Raw genomic sequence first — 21134 nt, forward strand, 5'->3', positions numbered from 1 at the left:
ATGAAAGCTGTCATTCAAAACTCTGGTATGTCTTGGGCTTTGTGATATGAGAGATGTGGGATTTTAGCTTGAATTTGAAAGCTAAAGTACTATAATCCATCAGCTTGTCATGAGAGCTCCCAAGGAAGCAACCTCCTATGTTATCTATATGTAAGTGATCTTCGTAATGTGTACTATAAGTGGCATTTATGTATCATTTTCACATGTCAAATTCATTGAGGTGGTTTTGGGGCATGTTGTGAAATAACGGTGTAATATTAGAAGAGAAAAGAAGCAGTTACCCCCTGAGCTCCTGGATCTTGAACAAAGCTGAGGTTGTTATGCACAGTTTTGTGTTTAATGCCATGCTGTGGGGGCGACACAATCTCCTGCAGTGAGGTAGCTAAAGTGATCATATAACAGGGCAAACCCTGCAAAAGTATGATAATACTCCTTTTACTATTTACTCTTTATTGGTCTTCTAGAAGAAGACTCATGTCATGGACATCATATAAAAGTCCCAAAGTTCTGAAATACCTAGATGTTGCATTCTCAGCAATGGCATGAAGGCTCATATACATGCCCACTGGCAAAGCAGCATTTTGTAAATGCATCAGCTCAAGTTTCATAAAGGCTCATGACAAGTTCTGTATCAAAATGCCTTCCCTTACCATTTAATTCCCCCTCAGGTCATCTATTAAAACATTACAGAATGACAGCCATGCATATTGAGTTGGCTTTCAATGATGGTGTTGGCAAGTGTCCTACTATGACACATTCTGCTGAATTACATATTCATTTATCCTAACATAACAATATCTGTAGTAGTTGGAAGTCCAGGTGAGCAAGCGTGTGTATGCGTTTCTAAGGTCTGTGCATGTGCGCTCATGCTTGCATGTGTGTATTTAAAGCACGTGTGTGTGTTTGGAAGTGCTGCTTAGTAACAGCTGTTACTGATTTACATTTTTGTCAAGCCTTTTTGAAAGCCCCAGAGACAGATAGAGAGAGAGAGGCAGAGGTGTAGAGATGCAGAGCACCTCAGACATACCAAAGTGTGAAATTCAGTATTTGTGACAAGGTACTTGCAAAGAAGGAATTTTGTGATCAGTTTTGTTGACATTGGCAAAATGAAAAAGCAGAATTAGTGTTCTTTCCAATGTGTCACGATTATTTTACCTTTGACAGCTAATGCAGTTCTAGCTGCTGCAGAAAAGGTCCTTTTCTTTCTTTCTTTTAAAGATTTTTACATCATTCTTTAGCTTCCCAGTGGTGTTCCTTATGTATTCCAATCTGAACATTAAAATTTTGGTCAAAGTATATATATTTAGCATCAAAATGCTATTTTCCCCAAGCCATTCTAAAAAGCGTTTTCCCACGTGACTTGAGGTAGGTTTCTGCATAATGACGCTGCTACATATATAGTCTTATAGTCAGTGTATTAGCGTTACATACAGTAACTTAGATGGCAGTCGGCATGCTCTGAGTTTGGGGACAAGTGTACCGGCACGGAAGCTAAGCAATGTACTGCTGTGGACGCCACGCCAAACTAACCGATCGATTCAGTGGTAGTTGCATTATTCATAACCTTATTGATCAGCTTTGATTAGCTTACTTTGGTAACCCACATCACTGTTTTTTGAAATGGCTGAGTGGGCCATTTGAGCAAAAACGAAACAGAAAGCTGACGGATCCGCCATTTAATAACATGACTTGTATGATTAGCAAGTGCAGGAGGAGAGTGTATGGTCTTCAATCGCTTTATGAATGGGACAGCACTTTGTGAAATCACATACCTGAATAGATGCAAGTAGACTGTGAGGCTCAAATTTCATAAGTAGTTGTACAGTAGTAGTTGTATTTATAAGTCACCATAATGGCAGCATGAGACAAACTAGCAGTTTTAGTTACTGATGTATTCAAGATTTCAACTTCTTCTATATTTTGTTGATGTTTTTTTTATTATTATTATTCATTCCAAAATTACACTATCCTCACTATTTTAATACTACAACACTTCTGCATGGTGGGTTCCTCCCTTTGAACAAGAAGCAATTTACAATTTCACAGTGGGACAGCCAGTCAAAGTCTGTGAATCTTTAAGTGCGGACGTTGGAACCAAGTGTAAGAAGTGTCTGATATATTCCTGTCATAACAATAAATTGGTTAAACTAATCTCATCTGGATTTGTTAGTTTGTGTCTGTAAAAGTCAGTGCACACAAAAGACTAAATAGAAGCTTGACTCATGTGACAACAGTACCTGTATGGAGTATGTATATTTATGTGCAAGGCTAGGTGTCCTCCCCTATTCAGTTATGGCATACAAACCGATAACCCACATTGCTTCCTTTGCTGTGAAATTGTTTTTTTAGACAGTAAAATGATATTATAAGTAGTTCACTCAGTATAGCTTAAGTGAGACGGGCTAAGAATAAACCTGCACTCCAAAATTGACAAGTGGGTATGGCTTCTTATCTGCAAAGTCCTTCTTGGTCTGAAGCCCTGTTGAATGTGCACTGACTAATGATCCTGGCTTACTAGGCATGGTGTTTCATTTTAAGTCGGCTCACTATATGTGACCCTCTGACCGACAAATCTTTGCACGAGGACTACCTCTCTGCGGGTTTGCAAGAACTTCCTGTAGACTTTAAACACTGCTGTTAATGTTTTACCCTTAATCAAACACCAGGCTTCCTGGGAGGCAAATGTCAAATTGAGTGTAAGCAATAATGGTACAGCTTTATTTATTTTTTACTCCAGATGTTCATTAACACTTGATTGCTATGGCAAATCAGTAATAGTGCTAAAGTTTAATCAGCAGTGATAGCAGGAGTTAATGGCTATAACTCTGATGAGATGATTGTTGTTACCCGCCATGCTGTTAGTGCTGGCTGATGATTTCAGAGGAGGGGCGGGTTGTTGGCGTGATGTAAAGAGTGTGTAATTGTTGTGGAAAGACTTCCAACAAATTTGAGAGAAAAGGAAAGGCTCAGAGTGGGGAAACTGGTTTGTGAAAGATTAGCAGGGAGACCCACTGCACCGTTAAGTCATTCATAAATCCTTTACACTCTGATCTGTCAAGCTAAATTAATGTAGGTTATGTGTAAGTCTATGGCTGACTTTGATTTCATTTTAATCTGGTGAGAATGTGCAATCAATGTCTTGTCTTATCCCAAAGCTTTAGTTTCAGGTGTAGTCAGTTTCCACGGCCTGGGGGGAAACTGTGAGTTCAGAGCAATGATAGCCCTCTAAAACATGCCTCGACACTTCTAGAGCAACACTGCTGGGATAAAGAGACACAGTCACTGCTGAGCCAGCATGTAGGCCTGTGTCTGGATTTATTATTCATCAGTCATATTAGAAAAGATCAAGGACAAGTGGCCTCAAAGGGCGAATCAGTCTTCCCAAAATGACAGTGCTTTTCCCACGGCCGTCTAATGAGTAGATCAGACTTGTTATCCTTTTTAGTTTCACGCTGAGCCATGTGGCTAGTCCTCCTCAATAAGAAACTACCTGGCTTTGCCCCAAGCTAGAATTATGAATCAGCCTGTCTGTAATGGGACATTATTATTTCCCAGAAGGTAAAAAAGGTAAATAATCACAGGGGACAATATTATTTCCCACTAGATAAAGGTAAATAATCACAGGGGTCTTAAAGGGAATATCGGCCTGTTTTGTCATCATTAAGTTTTGAAGAATTCTTCTCTGAAATTTCTTATATTTTCTCAGACTCAAGCTACATGATTATGTTTACGAATACTACCAAAGGTCATGCTTAGAGTAGAGTTGTGATGCTTTTTTTTTTTTTTAACACAGTATAGGTTGACCGATAATAACGATAATTTGGAGCAGGAAAAAGCTGATAGCCGATAAATTGACCAATATCTTATTTACTTCTGCAGCAGCCTAGTTGGCTATTTCTGCATACACTGTTTTTAATAAATCCGTTTTTTGTCACAATAATTCGTAAGAGACTATCCTGAAGTGTGATTTGGTGTATTCAATTATTGGAACATTTTCTATTTGTCCCGGTGGCATTGGATGGAGTTTGCATTGCTGAATGTTGAGGAAAGGTCAAGCACAAGCCTTGAGGCTGCTATTATGTTTGTGCAGCATTCATTCAGATTATTCAAGCTTTTCATGCAAATGAAAACCACAGAGCGCTGGTTGGTTTATATACTAAAGTGGTATGTAACTGGTGTTTGTGTGTGGCATGTGTTTTCAAGATATTTGACAATTCGGCACTGATTATTTGTCCTCCTTGGAGCTCTGTTATCCGTCTTCTATTATTTGAAAACTCAAGCATCTAGGTGCTGTTTGTCTTTTATTGCTTACAATTGCTGTGAAACAATGATGCTGGTGCACACTCTACTGACTGCCTTCATTCGATTTTAAAATACAGTTTTAAATGGATATTTTTGTGCAATTTTGGCTGTCAACATACACATTTATGTACTGTATATACAAAAAAGCTGAATTGGTGACCTATTTTTGCAAGTTGATAGCACACTGCTCACATCAATGCAGAGGTTTTGGACCGATACCCGGCATTCAGTTAGATATGCTACAACTTTGTAGTAGTGTATTTTTAATTCTTATGAAGTTACCTCCTTTTTTAAGTTTAATACTGATGAAACTAGCTGGGCTATTTTGTCTACCTCATGTTTAAGTTGAAAGTACTTTAAAGCTTTTTGAGTAAAATCAAAACTAACCCCCTTTTCCTTTTAAAAGGTTTTTTTTTTGGGGGAGTTTTCCTCATCCGATGACAGAGTCATACTGTAAAGGACAGAGGGTGTCGTATCCTGTACGGATTGTAAAGCCCCCTGAGGCAAATTTGTGATTTGTGATATTGAGCTGTACAAATAAAATTGACTTGACCGGACTTAACAGAGTAAAATGTTACTGAAATGTTTAGCAAGTAGACATGCCTGTATGATCTGTTGCTGGGTTTTAACCGCCGGCCTGTCAAATGATACAAGCTCGGTATAGTATTAGATTGACATGTTAAACATTGTCTTTACTCTTTAAGGTTAGCTATTGGCATTCCAAGACATTTCCCTTTTCTGCTCGCTGTCAGATGAAGACCTGCTTCTCAGAGGCTCTGAGGTGGGGGGCTGTGCTGGAAGCACTTCAAACCGGTAGACTAGCTACATAGAAATGTCTGTTCTTTTGTTATTTCCCTTCCACTCATGCGAGTGTGAATAACAACCTTTGCTTACAATGGCCGACACTGAGACAGCGTTGTCCTCCCTACCTACTCCCCACACTTCCTCCTTCAAGGGTTTGTTAGCTAACTTCCCATTGTTTTTGGACCACTTGAACTCACCGTCCAGGCCGGGCCTGTTTCCTGCGCTCCGTGAATGGACAACAAAAGAATAAGATAATTATGGAGTTCACGGGAGCATTTTTAAAAATATCTGATCACTTTGAGGCAGTGTTTGATAAACCAACTTGAGGGTCAGCCGTTTCCATGTTGCTATGACAACAGTGAGGAAATCTGAGAGCGATCATTCATGTAGAATCAGTTGATGAAGAGAGCTGGCAGGGCGTTTCAACAGGCGAGAGATGAACGCACAGGGTGGAAAGTAGCTGTTTGCTGCGATCCTGGAAGAGCGGTGGAGTTGATCTGAGCTTAACGATGCTCTCTTTGTTGTGTGCCACTAACAGAGGACAAAGCAGGTTCTAACTCACCTAACTGTGTGTGAAATGCTTCCCTGCCAGAGGCAATGGGGTCAAACAATCCTATTTCCGTTCTATATATAGCTGTCTTCTCAGATGACTGCGGTATAGCTACATGGCCCCATTAACCACATGTCACGTCAGCATTGTGCAGGTGAGGATCTCCTCTTCCTCACTACCTGTATAGATTTGAACTCTATCAAGTCAGGAATGACCTGAAAAACATACATGTTGATAACCCGAGGCACCCCTTAACCACCCTGGTTTCCAATTTCTCTTCTGTGAAAGGAAGCCGTCTCTTCATTGTAAAATAGGCGGGAGACTTTTTATTGTTGCCTCGAGGCGTTTCAAGGTAACAGACGGTCCACATGTGAAGGTCATAGAGCTGACATATGCCTAGTTTAAAATGCTGGCTGTGGGGAAGCATCCTTAATCGCCCAAATACACTGATAAGGTCTTTACTCTATGTTCCTTCAGTTGCTTGGGGCATTTTGAAGCCTGTTGAGGACTTTTGATGACTAGGTTGTTGGTGTCTTGACATAAACAGAGAGGCAGTATCATGAGCACTATACTGAGCTGTTTCTGTTGGGCTTCTTCTTGCTCTTGGGGTGTCTTGCGCAGAACAAATGTGAATGTTGAGAGTCTATTTCGTCCATTCAGCCTGTGTGTGTCCACAAAGCCCTGTGAGCCACTGTGGGACTTTCACTGCTCTGTTTTAATATTGAGAGGCCCCCTCTAAGAGGCCATGCTTTGAGGCTGATATCCAAACACAGCTTAAAAGCACTGGGATGGACCTGACTTTGAGGGCCTGAGGAATCTTGATAACCGTCTTGCTGCATACCATGCAGTCCATGACTCCTCTCTGAGGAGACTTTCTTACAAAGGTCACAGTTATATCCCCACCACAGCTTAAGCCTAGCTTGCATTTGATGTTGACTGTGGTGCCTTTGCTATTGTAGGATCCACATTTCCTCACATCTACCTCCAATGAAAACAGCCTAAGGCTTATCGGCAACATCAACACATATTGTCCTCATGCCTGTTTCAAATAATGTATTCATGAATACTGAAGCCTTGATGAAGATACTCAGACCAAAATGGCTTGTCTCTGCAGGGCAAGAATGCATCATGTTGCAGTGTTATGTTGAGGATTTCTTAGCGTGCAATTAGACGTAACTGATACCCACTGTCATGTAAGTTTAATTAAAAATGTTTGTAAAATGTCAGCAGCATCGTATTGACTTTGTTGCATCAAAAACAAACACCAGCTTGCTAGCTTAAGGCTGGCCCACACTAAAAGATTTAACATTGTTAGATTTAACAGTTTTGTTCCTACAGTGTGTGGAGAGCAACGATTTAGCCAAAACAGCACAGCACACACTAACAGATTCCATTCATGAACAACAAGAGTCCCGACTAAAAAAAAAACCAGAAATCTCGCAAATATCTCGCGATCAAACGTGACTTTGCTGTAAACAAACATGGCAGACGACAAGCAGGAAGAATTAGCAATGTTACTTTTTGCACTACTGAAAATTCACAAATGGATAGATAAAGTCATGGAGACATGTTAAATAAACACTTGTGTTGTTGCCACAAATGAACAAGTTGGTCCTCTATTTCTGAGGTCCATCTTACTACAACTTAATGCTTTGCGTTTTGCATTAGCTCATGCATTAGCCACGGCCGCCATGACGGCGGTGGTCGTCCTTCCGCTTCAGTCAGCTTGGTTTTCAATTGGCCATCGTTCTTTCCCACGTGACCGTGTCATTGGCTGTCCTCATGGTTTCCCAGACACAACAGGATATGCGTCCAGGATGGACTTCCGAGCCGATCGGGGGATGTAAAAAACACTTAACATACCTCACACCACAAAAATATCTGGAAAGATGATCTTTAGAACCATCAAAAAAAATCAAGGCTGGACGATTGTTTGGAGGGGGGAATCGGGCCCCAAATCGGCTTGATTAGTTGCAGCAGAGGATCCTTACATGTAAGACAATTATGTCTTATATATGGTTTGAATGCTGGTCTCTTTGCCTATTTAGAAAGCAACACCTGCAAAACCCCATGCTCTTATACCTGTAAATATTGGTTATATTTTAGGTTTCATTTGTGCAAAGAGCCTGTAACATATTATTAATTGTACTGTCTCCTTAATACTTGGTTCACTTCTGAAAGAAATGTTGTTGTTGCACCTCTACCAGACATTGTTGGTGTCAGTACTATAATAACATAATCTTGATCCCTGACCATCTGTGGCATTGCGACTTAGTGTGATAGTTGTCTTTCCAATTGGCAAGAAAGTGTCAATGTCTTGTGGGGAAAATATTCACACTGTTATAGTATGTAGCACTGGCTCTATGTTGTGGCTCCCAGGAACCAAAAGACATGTTTGTTTACAATATATGTTATGATCACTATGTCATTGATAAATCAGTATTATTGACGACGCTGTCATCAGACATCTAACTTAGCTTTCATTCAAGTAATCTTCAGGGCTTCATTCCCCTCACCTTGGATAAAAAGGGCTAACGGAAGCACACCTCAGGATAAAAAGTGATGACTGTAGATGATGGCTGAAGACGTGGTGTCTGACTGTGTGTGTGTCTGGTGGCTGTGATGGGGGAGGGGGGATGGAAGGAATTTGTCATGTTGGCTGTTGGAGTTTCAAGAGGGCGTTTCTCATTTCCTTCTGGGTTAACCTGGGTGATGTTTATTGTTACTGTGGAGATGAGCAGCCTGCTCCCACACAGTAGTTCCACTGACTAGGCCAATTTAGGCCATACTATACTGAACTACACTATTCTGCATACATACAGATAGACAGACACAGTCCTCAGATCTGTTTCTTACTGCATCACACCTGGCGTTTTACCTTGCTGTCATTTTCTTTGTTCAGACACCTGTGCATTCTTGAGCATTACACTGATCCAGTTCCAGGAGTGCTGCTCTGTACTTGATCCTGCCATCTGAGCTCCATGTTATTACATCAATATTTCAATCAAAATAGACTTAAAATATACCAGACTTACATGATGATTTAGATTATATCACAAAACATTTCTTTCTTTTTAACAAAAGAACATGTATAATTTTTTAAGCCTTGTTCAGAGTTTCCCCAATACTGTATATCCTACTACTGCTACAACCTCACAACTGTCATTTGATTGGTTGTTGTCCACATATTTTTAGTTTACTTAAAGGCAGAATGAGTAGGATTTTCCTAAAAAACAATGTATAGACCCTTTCAATCATCACTGATGGCGGTGTCTCTATCTGCAGAGAACCTGCCCCCTGCATGTATTTCTTATTGTGCTGTGTTCGGGATGTTTCTGTTTGTCTACCTCCTATAAAAACATAGTGACCAAGTGCCAGATAGTAAGCATGCATCCAAGAGGAAGCTACGGAAATGGCGGACACAGTGGACAAATACTACAGTTATACATTAACATTATATTGACTTAGTATTAGTTGTGTTTAGGGCTGAAACAATTCCTCGAGAAACTTGAGTAACTAAATTACTAAAAATCATCAATTCTTTGTATCAAAGCTTTGTTTTTTATACACTTTTCACCTAGTTCATATGACGGAGAGACGGGATTGAAACTGGATCAGTCAGTGAGGAATGTCTTTCTTGACAAGAACAAGGGCTAGAGGAAATGGTTTTGAACTGCAGCAGACACAAAGAAAAGAATGAGTTCTGAGCAGTTCAACTGCACAGATTGCTGGGCGGCCTCAGGTGACCATAGTCACAAGTTAACTGTAGTCGCAAGTTAACAGTAGTAGAAAATTACAGGGAAACTTTGCACACAGATGAGATATTTCCAACTGTCTGTCATCAGTATGGGTTGATTTGGGCCCAAATTTCAAGTGCAATCAGGCGACTTAAAACAACTGAGCAGACACTTTAGTATCATCTTCTTTATGAAAGCCTTACATGTCAAGTTCAGGTGTTACTAGGGAAGGGACTTGACTTTTTGGAGGTATTTTATTTGAGAGAAAAGAAGGCGAGGTCATGGTTACAAAAAAACACCCGGCCTTCCTGAGTTTGGTATATTTTTTCCAATTAAACCAGTTATTCCACCGAAGAAACCAGGACTATTAATTCATCTCCAGAGAGAGGGTGATGAATTGAATCTGCCAGACGTAGAATTGCATTACGAAGCCTCTCAGGGTGGATGTTATGGGTGGAATATTGACTCATTGTTTGGCAGCTTTGAATGAAATCAGTTTTCAGTACAGACTGATTGAAGGGCATTTATGTTATATTATTTGAAAATTGACCAGAGCCTAGGAATTGAAAATAACCACATGGATCAGCTCCAAGAAGGTGTGGGGTCAAATGGGGTTGGAGAGTGTGATGGGCTTGCTTTATGTGTGTTTTCCCTAGTTATTTTAGAATGAAACAACAGTGCGGTAATCATGTGCAGCCTTGAAGCTGCATTCAAAATCTTGATTTAGAGTTTGGCTCGGTGGAGTGAAACCTCATGAAAAGTTAATTTTTTAAGCAGTCAAGGCTGCGTTGAGGTGCAGCGGCTCATTAGGGATTTGCCCTCTACACCTCCACCTCCCATAACAGATTCAGTAGAGGCTCTGGCTCACAATGTTTCATCTGACACCATCAAGGATGAAAAAGGGCGGATCGATAGCCTCCCTGCCAGCAGCAGTAAGAGGACCTAGATATTTAAAGCCTGGCTCGTGGGGTTGAGAACTCAGTGAAGGACTGTGTGTTTTGTTTGCAGAAGGCATACCCTTATTTGGTTGAAACCATTCTTTTCATCGGAAAGATTGCTCTGCTGCTATTAATACAGTAGGGTAGCAACCCATAATGTGTTTAGAGGGTTGGAAACCAAAAATCCCACACAATTAACTGTTTTAACTGCTGCTGTGTTTAGTTAAGGATGTTTTTACCATTGTACAACTACATAAGACTATAAATAATTCCAAGGTAAACAAGCACATCCAGGCTGGACCTTGAGTTCATGTTATACCGCTTAACTCTAAGGATTCAAAATGCACACCAGCTTGGGAACAACCACGGAAAGCAGTCGAAACACCTACAAGTTCAGCCACATAGCATCAATTACATGAGGAATTCAGGGCATTCGACAGAGTGTTTTCCTGCATAACAAGATAGCAGAACTTGTCCTTTTTTGTTTAAATATTAGAGCATTCTTTCCATGCGCCCCTCCACTGATGACCTGCAGGATTGGGAGTGCTGTGGGAAAACTCCCAGGCGGGTGCCAGCTAAGCACTATGAAATGCGGATATACACTGTTTTTCCATTGCTGTCAGGTTTTCGAGGGCACATTTTGTATCATTTGGTAAGCTCTGGGTAAAAAATACTTGCATATGAAAGTGTTTGAATTGTTTTCTTATTGGTAGGTGAATAGAGGAAATTACCTCTATGAATAGAAATAGACCTGTTTGTATTGCTGGATAATTTCCATGATTTTGCAACAATAGATGCATTTCTGTTGTCTTGTTGTAGCTGTGAGTGACTGAATTTTCTTTTGTTTTCTTTTCTCCCAGGGGCCCTGCAGAGAGGCTTTCAGGAATCTTGCCGCCATGTTCAAGGCAGTGCTGAAGAAGAACAGAGACGGAGGCAAGGGGAGCAAGAAGGATTCAGGTATGTGGAAGATCAGGAGGGAAAACAGCAAGCTAGGTTTCATGGAACAAATACCACATACCTCCAAAGGCTTAGACACAAACTCTAATTCAGAGGTAGATTTACACTTCGGATTATCTTACTTGCAGTGTTTATAAATTAATTTCTGGAATATGGAGACTTTATATAATGTCATGGACACCCTTCTTAGTAAAGAATCAGAATGTGAAGGCTGAAGGGAGTTATATAAAGCTAAAATAAACTGAAGAGAAAGCTGAGATGAAAGTATAAAAGCCGTGTTCAATCTTGAGTGTGCACTTGGCAAACATACTGTCATCTAAACCATCATTCGTAGCAATTTGCCTGATGGCCAATAATTTAGTCTTACCTCTTCTGTCTGTGAAACGTTTTCTTTGAAGAGCTGTGTGGTTTCTAAGTGACTGACTCATGTTTAAATACCCACAGTAAGAGCTGGATAAGATGTTCACACATAATGAATAAAGTAATATATTCTGGGTTAGTTGTTTACTCTAAACACAACAAATAAAACAACGTCATATAACTGAAGCCAATAGAGTGCTTATATGCACGTAGAGTGACTAAATGGTGGTGGTGTATAGCTTAAACAGAAAATCCCTCCAGTGCTTCGTTTATAACGCGATATAAGCACCGTGACCATAACTCAAATGGAACTTTAATAAAGCATTTGGCACAGCACATATCTGAAAAAAGTTATTGGCCATTTTGTTTTAGCTTTGTACTGCAATTGGGTACAACAGGCCCATAACAGGGTTTACGCTAGACTTTTTTTGACGGCCAATACGCCCATTCATTTTCCAGAATTCCGGCCATATAGAACAACTACCGGACATATGTTTTGAATAGCCATATAATAGCCTACATTTGACATAACTTGAAAATAAGTTAAATGAAGAAGCGGTCTAAAAAATAAAGTAATAAGCTGGTCGGGAGCGATTACCACGTTTGTCAAATTCTATATAGTGTTGTGTGGCTTGCAGGGCTGTAGCCTACCGAATAGTTTGAAGCTTCATTCATTACGTTGACATTCAAATTATTATCAATGCCTTAACGAAACACTGACTGCAGTCCACCTTCTCGTCCCCTCTCTGTCTCTCTGTCTCTCTTTCAAGCACGCACACACACACAGCGAGCGTGGCGTGGCGTTCTTTGTCTCTGTAATTGTCTGAAGTCCAAAAGTCCAAATTTATTGAAGACACATAGATGTAATCATTATTTATATCATCATTATAGTGGCTTGGTCCGAGCCTCTTTGTTTTGTTTCGCATTTACACAGTCAGCTGGCTGTGTATGAACAACGGCTTTTTTCACACACAAGAACGGACAGTCAGCGGACTGTGTGGAGATATTCGCTGAATTTGACAAAAAGTGTATTGGATCAGAAGCACAGCGGAGTGGAGGCAACTTTTTTATAATGTAAGTTTATATAAGGTTATTTGATATTCTATTAATTAATTAATTATTTTTTTTTGGCATATTTCCCAATGGACATTTTGGCTGTTGATCGTTTAATCTGCCGAACAACTACACGTGATACCGGCTAAAAGCTGGCATATACCGGCTAACGTAAATCTGACCCTGTCCCACATTACAACATTTTAAGTAAGGTAATTTAATTTTGACTGTAGAGAAAACTTGGCCATTGTGTCAGAACACATTTTCTTGTTCTTTGGAAATCTGTAGTATTTTCCAACATGACTAAACATGAGTCACGCTCAGCAATACATTGTTGACTCGTCTCTTGTTCACACAACGGCCCCCTCCATTGATCTATCTTTACATAGCGTATGACCATTTCTGCTTATACTGCATTTACCAGCCTGGACTTGATTTACAGCCCCAGGACTGGTTTTAACAGGTAGTCTGCTTGTTCAAACAGTCACTGTATTACATGTCTCACGGCTCTGCTCTTTCTGCCTCTGTCTGACATGACGTGATTGTTTCACTCAACACTCGATACTTAAATTAAAGGGGAAAACATCACCTCCAGTCACCTCCGCTGCTCTCCAGAAGAGTACAAAGGGACAATTGAGTATTGTCGGCTTGTATTGCTTTATATCAAGTTGTTGCAACCTGTCTCGCATGTATGAATCACTGTGATAACACAGCTTCCCTGTTACCCAGACACCCACACCCACACTCAGGAGGGTGTGTGTACGTGAAGGCAGGGAGCAGCAGAGTTTTATGGCGGGATACAGCTCCTTTATCCCAGCCTCACTCTCCCATTTGGACCCCATCCATCAAGCTAAAGCAGCTCTGTCTCCCTTTCTCATGCTGGGACAATAAAATCTGGCCACTCTTCTCTGTTGTTTAGGGCTCTTAAGACAGATGAGAGGTCACAGAGATACAACAGCTAGCGGTGGTCACTTTGGCCCACTGTTGTTCATGCATGGGGCACAAATCTCTACCCCATATCTTTTTATTTTCAGGCTTTACGGGTTTTTTGAAGGTCAGACTCAATGAAGTGTGTGTAATTTCTTGAGAGATTATTGGCAAATCACCCGTAAAAGCCTGTAATAAATAAGAGTTATTCCTTAAATTAGCTTGATAATATTCCTTAAACGAACTTGATTAAGATTTTGATGAGTTATATATTGTATTAGATTCCATAGTAACAGTTATGGTAGGTATTAGTCAGGAATAAAATGTGTTTTATTCATAACAAGTAGTAAGTTGCATTGACTGTGTTAAATTACATACCTTGCCACCCTGTGTTTACTCGTCTGCTGTCCTTGAAGAGGAGAATTTGTTAGTAAATTCAGGTCCTTCCTGGGATGTGAAATGAGATTTGTAACACAGAAGCCCTGATGGGGAAGGCCATGTTAATCAGATTGGGTACACTGCAGTGTAGTTAATGGTCTCTGAGACAAGATAGTACCATATTGGACATAAAATATTCACTGCACCTTCTGCGAGGCTTGAATAAAGATTTCATTTTGATCCCAAATGGTTTGGGGAAAAATGTTGTTTTGAAATGAAATGGCTGCCGCTTTGGAGTTTTTATTCTCTACTTTATTATACGCGGTTTTATCTTTGTGCCACTTTCAAATTGGATTATGGTCAAGGATTTGGTTGATCCAGGTTTATACCTGACAGTTGGTATCGGTATTTATCTTTTGCTTACAAGCTTATTTGGTTTGTTTTTTGCTGATGAATGGAAATTATGTTTATTAGTCAACCCCTTTGTTTTTCACAGTGCTTGAATTCTTATAGGTCAGACTGTACAGACCTTCCTTCCTTCAGAAGGACCCGAAGTACAAAGTCCCTGTAAAATCTGCTCAGCAACATATAATGAAAATCAGTGGGAGGAAAGACCTTGATAATGGTATAATTGCAAGATAGCTCAGCATATGTTGCTCATGACATGGTGGCTATGGACTGGAGGCAACTTTAAAGCAGTCAAGGAAACTTGGCCCCTGTGCCAGATACCACTACAGTCATTAGCTCTCCTTTGGGATCTCCCCATTGCCAATACCACAAAAACACACAGTTTGCTAATTTAGTCTCTCCATCATGTGCTCCTCCTAGATCCCTGCTTCTCCTCCTCCTCCTTCTCGCTCAGCTCTCCTAGACTAAATCTGTAAGGAATCTGTTTGGAATTGGCCTGTTTAATCCCTTTTAAGTCCTCTTCTTTTTTTTTTTAATGGTCTGCCACTCCGGAAGTGGGATGTTAGTTTGCTGTGGCCTGCTGCCTTTGATGTCAACATTTTTTGAGAGAGGTTACATTGCAAGTAGGCCTCACTGGAGTTAATAGATTTGGGACCCGGAGGCACAAGAAGATGATTATATTGTAAAGAACCAAACAGCGTTTTAATTGGTGTTCTCTTTGAGGATACAGGCCCCTCAGATTTTACTGCGGGTTTCACCTATGACTTCCTATTAATTCACAGCAGTGTCTGGTTGTAGTTCATTACAAAGCTAATTGCTTCTTTTAAGTTGGTAGAATTGTTTTAGGACAGTGTCTTGTCATGAGGCAAGTTTGTCTGAATGTATTTCATCCTGTTTTCCATCTTGATGCAAATATGCAGTGTTCTGAATAACAGTAGTAAGCCTATAGTAACTATAGGCAGAAGATACCCTGTGCATAGCAGAGCAGCTTCAGAACATCAAACCAAGGTAGCAAACCTGTTGATTTTCCAGTCTTAATTAATTTATGTGAGGTCCAACGTGAAAACACATGTAGACAGGGCACATGACAGTCCACAGTACATATAATTAAGTTACATGTCATCAATTGGTTAATCTTTTCAGCCTATAGAAGGGAATGGGAGCGAAATTTAATTACGGGCCAATCAATTGGTGCAGCTCAGGTTTTTTTTTGTGCTGGTGCAAATGAAGTAAAGCTAAACTTAAAGCTATGTCAAATCTCTTTGGTTGACTTTAAACACTTGAGGAAAAAGCCTGCATTTTCCCCAAGATTTAATTCTCTTTTCGACAAAAGTGGTCGGCTGTCTCTTTTATTTTTACCTCAAAGAGGCCTCGCTGTGTTGAATAATACTGCTTCCTGCTGTCGCTTCTGTCCTGGGAGTATTTTCAGTCGGTATCTGTTCATGATGTGAACGACAAAAACGGCATCTTTGACTCAGCTTTAATTGCTGTGGGTGGCTGTGTGTGACAGTGTGTGTTGGGTAATGCCTCTGAAGGCCCCCCAACTTGGGCTTTACCACTCAATGAGCTCGGCCGCTTGGGGCAGCTGCCAGACAGTTGTCTGTCTGTTGTGGGTGACTCAGTGTTAATCACACTAGCATGCATTGCCGCACACTCTTTGTGGCTGATAACAGTTTCAGCTGTTTATTCCTCCAACAAACACACACACACAGACACACACACACACACACACACACACACAAGACATGTACACACATATGCAGCCACCAGTTGGCAGGGCTTTTCGTAGTTTGTTTGGCAGTACGGAGGCAGACGCAACTCAGCACCTGGCTGGACGGGAGGCAGCAGCCCTGTTGTTGACCTGACGGCACAGAAAAGGGGTGTCAACCCTACTGCCCTGATTTAACTTCCTAGCAGTGGTATCTACTTGGACAATAATTGTCCTGTATTGCATAATGATAGCATTGACATGAGATAAATTTGTCAAGAGTAGTAAGAATAGCTTAACTATTAAAACAAGAGGGAGGAGCAAAGGATTGGTGCAAATCTTATGCTGGCAGTTTTCATTTACATGGATGCCTGATAGGGCTGGGACAATACACCTATCTCCCGAATTGATACTATCACGATACTTGGGTGACGATTCGATATGTATTGCGATTTTTAAGTATTGCGATTCGATATTATGATTTATTGTGATTTTTGTTAACTTTTTTTTAACACTAGATTGAATCATGCACTTCTAGGGACTTTTACTTAGGAAAATATCTATATTAATACAGTAAAAATGTTTTTCAGCATGTATGTAGTCAGAGATGTCCTGAATTCAAATATAACAGTCATTCTCATGCACAATTTTTCGATTTTTTTTCCCAGCAACCTAAAACTCAAAGAACAAATAAGTGGTATTTTCTTTTTAATTTATATGGGACTTGTAATGTTTTATACTTCTGGTGAATATAATCTAATCAATCTTATTTCCATATGTATGTATTTTGCATATATAGTTCCCTTTAACACCTTGTTTTGAAAACCAGATGTAGTCACACAAGTATATTTCCGCTAACTTCGCCAAGTCCGTCGATAGCTCTCCTTAGTTCTCCCCGTCAGCTCCGTTCTCTTTATACATCCATGGTCAGCTCCATCGGGGTCCTTTTAAATGCATTTAACATAAATGTCAGTATATGGGTGCTCTACAGTTGTAGTGTCGGCCGATTTGACCACGGAGATGTGAGTGGCGGCTGGCTTGACCGCATGTTACCGCGATGCGATAGCGTTTCCTGTCCATGACAGAGTTAGCATGCAGCTTTAGCCATGATGTCTAGCTCTGCTTTTCCTGGCAATGTGTGAAACCCAAAGTGTTTCCATAGTTTACTGTATGTGTAGTTTCAAATGTGAGGGTGCAGGTCATATGCACGCAGACCCTCCGCAGCTTTCTACTTTATCATTTCGTCTCACTGCGGCAGGCTGCGGTTTGTTTCGATTGCCGGATACGGAACAGATATGACGTCACGTTACTCAAACTACAACAATAAAAGCGGTAACTTCCTTCTACCTCCACATAGACTCAAATGAAGCAAATTTATCGATTCTGGAATTAAAAAATCGATTTCAAAATCATTAAAAAACAAATTGCGATACATAGGTGAATCGATTTTTTTTTCCCACCCCTATTGCCTGAAAATCTTTTTTGATAACAACTGCATCTAATAACCAAAGTCCCCTTTAAAATGTGATATATCTGTGTTCTTTTCAAATGCAGCATGGCTTACAGCTGAAGAGTAAATGTGGCCACTTTACTTTTATTATCATCAAGGTCTCACACAGCAGGGGTGTTTTTTTCTCTTCAGACAGAAAAAAATATAATGAGAAGCAACTGAGGATAAGAAGAATTGCTCGAGAACGTGTTTCGGATTTGCTGCCTTGCAGAATTTTTAAGTCTGCAATGTCATTTTTAAAGAGGCAATTTCTGATTAGGAGAACCTCATTTAGATTTCTGGAAGATAAAGTGGAAAGATAAAGGGATTGTTCATCATGTAGAGGAGCCATACACAAACTAATGGTGTATGTTTGTGTATGTGTGTGAGACCATTAAGCACTGCACTCTGTTGCCTCAGCTGTTCTGTTGACTGGTACATGCTGTCTCTGCAGTTTCTGTGAGTTTCTTTAGTGTTTTGACACGAAACGGTGATTTGTTGCCAAGGGTCAGACAACAGCAAATTGGTTTCAAAGCAGGATTTTGTTTTGTTTGTAGGAATTCACATGGTTCTTGAAATTTGAAGCAATACAATGATGATAGAGTTAGTAGGTTAAACCTGCATGCATGCTGGATTTCCTTCAGGGGGTGGACTCAATAGCCCTGCAATAAATACTTCCTTTGTAAAGCTTATAATGCCCAGTTTTTATTGAGCCTGCCAGTGGAGTGTTGATAAAGCAAATAATATTTTTGAATCAGGGGCTTCTGCTGTTGTTATTGTTTATTGTGGTTTAGTTGGGAAGCTGACAATACTAGATTTCTGTAATCTTCTTCCTGTTTTCTATAGTGTATATTTCCTCTCTGTGGTGATACAGTTAAATATTTCAGCTGACATTGCAGAGATTCCTTCCCAGTTGTCTATATTCTTTCTCTTTCCGCTGCCCTCAGGGGTTTGACATGTGGAATTTTTACTGTTATGGGAACACTTCCCTCAATAAACAATAACCACAGGTGGTTGGGCAGTTATTTGTCCAAACAAAAAAGAGCTTTTGATGGACATTTGTTTGTCCAAACAAAAGCTGTTTATTTATTGGTTACTGGGAAAATATAAAAATGTCATCATAATGTTTTGTTTCAGAAAAAGCCGTAGGTTTTCACAGCTAAAACAGCTTTTTTCACTAACCTTTGTTGCCCAGGATTAAGGCCTTTGCACACCTTATTTTTCATCCCAAATTGTTACAAAATTACATACGATCTCACATTGTGTCAATCACGTTTTCAAACCGGCCCCGAAACTTTCGTCCGTCATTAAAGTTTTTGGAACGGTTTGATTTCTGCGTTTTTTTTCGCATCCGTCAAACGGCAAAAAAGGGTTGTTTCACCACTCAGAGCCACTGCCCGTGCAAACGTCATCATCCAAAATGGCATGATAAACATTCATTTTGTCTCTATGCACAAAGCACTTAACAATATAGAAATAAAACATACAGAGATGCAGAAATTAAAAAACTGTAGCAGGTGATTGCAGAACAGCTTGTAATCAGGCATGGTCACAAAATAAATGATGTATGAAAGATTAGACAGCAGTGATTGTGCTCGAGGAAGCTAATGATAGCTTCTGTATAGTCATTCATTAGCCCTGTTTAGGGCTAGCGCTATCCATTGCACCCACGTAATTATTTCAGTTTTGTCTTGTATTGCGAATTTTAGCAACAAATAGAATAATAAAACGCATTGGACTCAGTGTGCAAGGTTTCTGTGCATAAGGTTTTTTTTTATCGGATGACGAATTAAAAAAATGCATACTAAAAATACAGACTTGATGTGCAAAGACCTTTAAACTAGCGGTTTCTTGTGGGCTATCAGAAATGGAAAAGTTCCATCTTTGTTCATAATGTGAGTCAGAATTAACCACAGGCTGTCCTTTGAAGGCAGCAGCATTAGTTAAATACTAAAACACTCAACAGGCTTGCTTTTGCCCTACAATTTTCTCTCACCCTTGGTCTCTTAAATGTGTGCCAGCCACTGTAAGATGATGACTTTTTTCTGAAGCCAACGGATGTGCTTCATGTTATTAATATGGGTGACAAAGGTTTCTTTTTAAGAACTTTGTTAATAGTCTGAGGTGCAGTCTTCCCACAACACTGAGCACTAAACCGGGTGCAGGATCACAGTGAACTCCCTCACTGACAGATACATGGTGGCCGACCATCCCCTCAGACATTAACAAACACTCCTCAGTACAGAGTCTGCCCACAGGTTCTAGTGTCAGACTGCCGGTGTTAGCCTGGTTCTTCTCCGTGAACAGCTGGGTGGCGGCCTCCTCTAGCCATATCTACCGCAGCCATTTTGAGACACGCTCCCTCCTTGTCCTGTGGCTTGTAAGGGAACTCAAAGAAAAACTCCCTCGCTGTGCTCTTCCATCGTGGGTGGAAGATTTAACATTTTCTTTTATTAGGAAAACGGCTTCGCTTACACCAAGAGTGTGCTCCAGGTGAATATAGGAATGCATCATGTAGTACTGGCGTAGTTTCTGGATGAAAGTTGTAGAGGCCATTTGTTGCAAAAATCAAACTTAAATCAAAGGGCCACTGATGCCCCATAGGTTTGTGTTTTACGCAGGCAAAAGAGTCCATTGTCCATGCAAAATGTATGTGTTTTTTGATGAATTATTAATTTTACAAAAAAGCAAGCAAACAAAGCACAAAGAAAACATGGATGTGGCTGCCTCTCTTATTCTGGTAATAAATAAAGGCTACTAAACAAGAAAATAATTAAACTAAACAAATAATTAAGAAAAGAAAACACTATCAAAAGTCTAATATAAAGTTGAGTCTAAATAAAGTCAAAATCTAGAATAACAAATCAAACAATATTATTATTAGTAAAATTTGTTAACTTAAAAAAGATAAACTGTTCTTTTCATAAATTTGGTGTCACAAAATTAAAAGTTGTGAGTGCTGAACCAACAGAGAGACAGACAGACAAGATGCACACAGCCAGCCACAGGATGTCTGGACCACAGATTACATACAGCATGTGACCTGTGCAGGACAGGCAGACAGACTCCATGTTATGCCACACACATACACACACACACACACACACACACGCAGATAGAGAGCGACAGAGACAGCAAGAGAGGCAGGCAACCTCAAGATACATTATTAACATCCTTTGATTAACCATAATAACTGGTGCTCAGACCAGAACCACTGACTCCTTTATCATCAGCTCATGGTTTTCCTTTTGGAAAACACTTAGTACTGAAACAAAACTCATGCAGCTATGAAGCTCGGGTTTACTCTTAGTTTGCCCCTTGAGCTTTTAAGTCTAAGTATTCGGGGACAAATAGATCTTTAAATCACTTAAAAACACCTCTAAGGTTATATCTAGGTTACCATCCTATGCCCTCCTTGTAACTTTAATTAAAAGAAAACTGTGCTGACAATTGTGAAATGGCTTTTTGGCCTATGTTTGCTATTTTTGCTCCCAGTCATGTTTATCTAGATTTCCATGTCCAG

General features: G+C 40.1%; 1 protein-coding gene across 4 annotated transcripts in view; it reads left to right on the plus strand.

Annotated features, from left to right (window-relative positions):
- tanc1b (tetratricopeptide repeat, ankyrin repeat and coiled-coil containing 1b) overlaps positions 1 to 21134 on the plus strand; it is a 118993-nt gene that overhangs the window by 3645 nt on the left and 94214 nt on the right. For all 4 annotated transcript variants that reach the window (XM_037788976.1, XM_037788980.1, XM_037788977.1 and 1 more), the window contains exon 2: positions 11192 to 11288. In XM_037788976.1, coding sequence (XP_037644904.1) covers positions 11228 to 11288 — 61 coding nt within the window. In that variant the 5' untranslated portion in view covers positions 11192 to 11227. The remainder of the gene's footprint in view (positions 1 to 11191; positions 11289 to 21134) is intronic.

The sequence above is a fragment of the Sebastes umbrosus genome, chromosome 13 (genome assembly GCF_015220745.1).
Source record: "Sebastes umbrosus isolate fSebUmb1 chromosome 13, fSebUmb1.pri, whole genome shotgun sequence".
Taxonomy (NCBI): Eukaryota; Metazoa; Chordata; class Actinopteri; order Perciformes; family Sebastidae; genus Sebastes; species Sebastes umbrosus.